The sequence below is a fragment of the Cryptomeria japonica genome, chromosome 4, assembly GCF_030272615.1.
Source record: "Cryptomeria japonica chromosome 4, Sugi_1.0, whole genome shotgun sequence".
NCBI lineage: Eukaryota > Viridiplantae > Streptophyta > Pinopsida > Cupressales > Cupressaceae > Cryptomeria > Cryptomeria japonica.
The window spans coordinates 21439691-21443608 of NC_081408.1; the positions used below are offsets into that span (position 1 = coordinate 21439691).

At 35.3% G+C, this 3918-nt stretch overlaps 1 protein-coding gene across 2 annotated transcripts; it reads left to right on the forward strand.

The window, feature by feature from the left end:
- Positions 1-381: 381 nt before the first annotated feature.
- LOC131052060 (mannan endo-1,4-beta-mannosidase 1) lies at positions 382-2587 on the forward strand. Of its 2 annotated transcripts, XM_057986639.1 has the most exons (5): positions 382-1084; positions 1260-1454; positions 1541-1663; positions 1758-1963; positions 2061-2587. In XM_057986639.1, the coding sequence occupies exons 1-5, from the start codon at positions 740-742 to the stop codon at positions 2416-2418; spliced, it is 1227 nt and encodes a 408-aa protein (XP_057842622.1). In that variant the 5' UTR covers positions 382-739; the 3' UTR covers positions 2419-2587. The 2 variants fall into 2 exon arrangements, with proteins under 2 accessions (XP_057842622.1, XP_057842623.1); XM_057986640.2 differs by lacking the exon at positions 1260-1454 and having other exon boundaries at positions 407-1084.
- The last annotated feature ends 1331 nt before the right edge of the window (positions 2588-3918 follow it).

Here is a 3918-nt window from a genome sequence, read left to right on the forward strand (position 1 = left end):
GTACTGAAAGATTCTAAATAGTACATCAGATTTTGACAAAAGAAAATTGTTGTCTCGACATACATCTTAATTGCAATTTTGTTGTCTCTACTTGCAACTTAATTGCTTCTAGCTATTGTTTGGACTTCTGAATAGTAATGATGCATGTGATGGGATCCATTATGCCCACCAATTATGATCCAAAAATTACTAAAAAATAAACAACTAAATAATCAGCTCTAAACATTACCACTACAAAATACATAAAAACAACGAACAAACTTACTGTCATACAATTCTTATGATAATAGTACCATCATATAAAATAAATGACTTTAATGATGAAGTCCCATCCTCTAAAAGTAAACTTCCCGTGAGTTGTTTATTTAGCAATGCTGATTAAGCAGTTCTGTCCCATCTTACCAAATTATTTCCTAAAAAACACCGACTTTTGCTCTTCCTTCCTAAAATTTTGTTTTCTCATTCCACAAATTGTTGCATGGAGTCCTCTGATTCTCTCACAATATAAATCCACTGCATTCAAAATCATGCTCCAAGTTCACACCTTACATGCAGTGTATTTTGCCACAACTTTCGCACTACCCAAACTGTTGTATAATTCCTCGTGAACAACTCAAGCACACAAGCATTCATCATACCTTTTCTTCCTATTACTTTATCTTCCATTGCAATGCATTTCTAGTGTGAAGGACTGCATTCATATCCAAGCCCATTGTGTAGTGAACACACAGTTCATACCATGAATAGATTTCTCTCCAATTTTACACCAGTCCTTTTTTGGGTGATGTTGCATCTCCTCTTACTCCTTCCTGTGCATTCACATGGTTCCCCTGAAACTAGTTTTGTGAGGAGCACAGGCAAAAACTTTGTTCTAAATGGCAGGCTTCTGCATGTTAATGGCTTCAACTCATATTGGCTCATGTGGGTAGCATCAGACACAGACCAGAGACACAAAGTCACTTCTGCTTTCAAAGAAGCTGCAGATCATGGCCTGAATGTAGCTCGTACTTGGGCTTTCAATGATGGCAATGGATATCATGCATTGCAAACTTCCCCTGGTGTATATGATGAACAAGTGTTCCAGGTTTGTTTATGATATTATAGAGTTTGTTTTCAGTTTTACAAGTATAATTTGTAAATATCCTTGAAACACATTCTATCATAGGATTCCAAATATTCTCCTTTCAAAAGTCATTTGACAGTAAAATGTTCTGCTTGACTGAGTCGTCTCATAGAATTTGGACTGGACTTTCTCTCAGGCATTAGATTTTGTGATATGTGAAGCCCAAAAGTATGGCATCAAGCTTATACTTAGCTTTGTCAACAACTACAAGGATTTTGGGGGCAGAGCACAGTATGTTCAGTGGGAAAACAATGCAACAGGGTTGCAGATTAGTGAGGATGATTTCTACACAAATCCAACTGTTAAAAGCTACTATAAAAACCATGTCAATGTAAAGCTAGAAGCATCATATTGCTCATTCTAATAGGGTTAATAACCGAGCTGGATGCACTAATGCCTTTGAGATTTTGTGTGCAGAGAATAATGACAAGAAACAATAGCCTGAATGGGGTTGTTTACAAGGATGACCCTACAATCTTTGCATGGGAGCTTATCAATGAACCTCGTTGTCAAATTGATCCATCTGGAAGGACAGTTCAGGTCAGCTTGTTTCCATTACCTCTTAGCTTGATTATAAACATTTGTATCTTGTACTCTATTTGTCACTAATGTGATTTTGCTAGGAGCACTACAGAGATGGGTAAAAGAGATGGCTAGCTATGTGAAATCAATTGATAGCAATCACCTGCTTGAAGTGGGTATGGAAGGATTCTATGGTGATTCAGTTCCTATAAGAAAGCAATTCAACCCAAATGGGCTTGAATTTGGAACGGACTTCATTACTATAAATCAGCTTCCAGGAATTGATTTTGCAACTGTTCATGCCTACCCTGATTCATGGTATTCATCCTTCATAATCTGAATTTTAATAGTTCTTCTTAGTCAGTATTGTTCCTTCAAAACTGACCTGCTGTTTGCCATACTGAACTGAATTCAGGTTGGCCGGTTCAGATGACAAGGTACAGCTCTTATTTTTGAAGAAATGGATGAAAGTACACATAAAAGATGCAACCAAAGTGCTGAAGAAACCAATATTGTTTGCTGAATTTGGAAAATCATATAAAGACCCAGGGTATAACATTTCTGAGAGGAACAAGTTTTATAAGACTGTTTATGAGAACATTTATAAAGCTGCAAAAACTGGAAAGGTAGGTGGAGGTGGGTTATTCTGGCAGTTGGTGGCAGAAGGGATGGAATCATTGGCAGATGGTTATGAGATAGTCTTATCTCAAAATCCATCCACAGCAGCTCTTGTTTCTTTTCAATCAAGAAGATTGTCAGCCCTTGATCTCTAATTTTTCTATATTGAATTCATGTAATAGTAAATTTGATCACAAAATTTACCAAATCCAGTCCATGGAGAAGTTGGTTTTGTTACTTTTTACAATCTAGCTTCCTCTAGAATAGAAAGCTGGTCCAAAGCGCTCAATTTAATATTCATCAATATTATTACCATTATATCCATCAATATTATTACCAATGGTTAGATGAATAAGAACAATAATCCTAGGCATGGGATACCTTTTCTATGCCTTAGAAATAATGGAAAAAAGGTGGGAGAATGTGAAAAAATACATTAGAAACATAAAAGAATACAATTAATTGGAATCATTACCAAATTTCTGTCATACATGGGATTTGCTAGGTACAGTGCCCACAGCAACAAAATGGCTGTCTTCTACTTTCATTATTCCAAGAGGAATCCTGATTCCTCTTTTTTTCCTGTTTTCCAAATATTATGTTGAAAAAAAAATATAATTTCAGAACTGTGAAGAGACTAGTCATGGGCACGGTTACAAAGAGTGAACTTATAGCGATTGAAATTCAACCACCCATCCAAACAAATTTATTTTCCTAAGGCAATTCAAATAACAAATTTTTAGTTGCCTTCATATAGAAGTGTGACAACAAGACGGCTACTCCTAGGGCTTTATGGTTATCCTCATTAAAACAGCTAATAAGGGAAAATTCATTGTTGGGAGATTCACCACGAGAGATGTGTTGTTCTCTTAAATGATAGTTGCTTTCAACTTTAATTTCAGGGAATGCATGCTCTTTTTCAGGTAAAAGATGTAGACAACATATTCAAAAATTTGATGCAATATTGTAAGATGTCTTAAGCTTGTTTTGAGATTTTTTAAGTCAGGTTTCCTTCAACACTATGATCAAGTTTTGAATATTAAATTGTCTTTTTTTTTTTAAATCCCCTTTAATGTGGTACTCCTTGGTCATTCAATATGATCTCTAAATCTGAAATCGATTTTGCCTCCAATTTTTCTTTCAACAAAAAGAATAAAAATTTATTAACAACAGAAAAAAATTACAAAACAAAAATAATCAGTAGTTCAACAAAACGCAATCAATTATACAACCTTATCTTCGAAAATTAATTACACCTAAACTATTATACAATTCTCATCAACTCACTCTCAAAGACACAGCTGTCACCTTCTCTTCTAACTCCTCACTAAAACTTATAATCTTGTTGACATTCAATGCTAACCATAGACATGTGGTGTTAAGGACTGTATTTCTACCCAAGTACAGAGCTTAAGAAGCAGATCATTCATGCCCATGGAATCTGCTGCTCATAAAAGATTTCTCTACAGTATTGCTGTAACGTTTTTCCTTTCTCTGTGTTATTTCTACGTCTCCTTCCACTTCAATTCCCTGGCCACCCTAAGAATGAAATGGCAAAAAACTTTGTTTTAAATGGCTGGGCTTCCGTCTATGAAAGTCTTAACTAATATTGGTATGTGTGTAAGAGGCTTAACCGACTGTGAGACAAAAACAAA

Coding starts and splice junctions, on each gene's coding strand:
- LOC131052060 (XM_057986639.1), top strand. CDS start 740: ATGAATAGATTTCTCTCCAATTTTACACCAGTCCTTTTTTGGGTGATG. Junction 1,455..1,540: donor ACTATAAAAACCATGTCAAT/GTAAAGCTAGAA, acceptor TTTTGTGTGCAG/AGAATAATGACAAGAAACAA. Junction 1,664..1,757: donor CATCTGGAAGGACAGTTCAG/GTCAGCTTGTTT, acceptor GGAGCACTACAG/AGATGGGTAAAAGAGATGGC.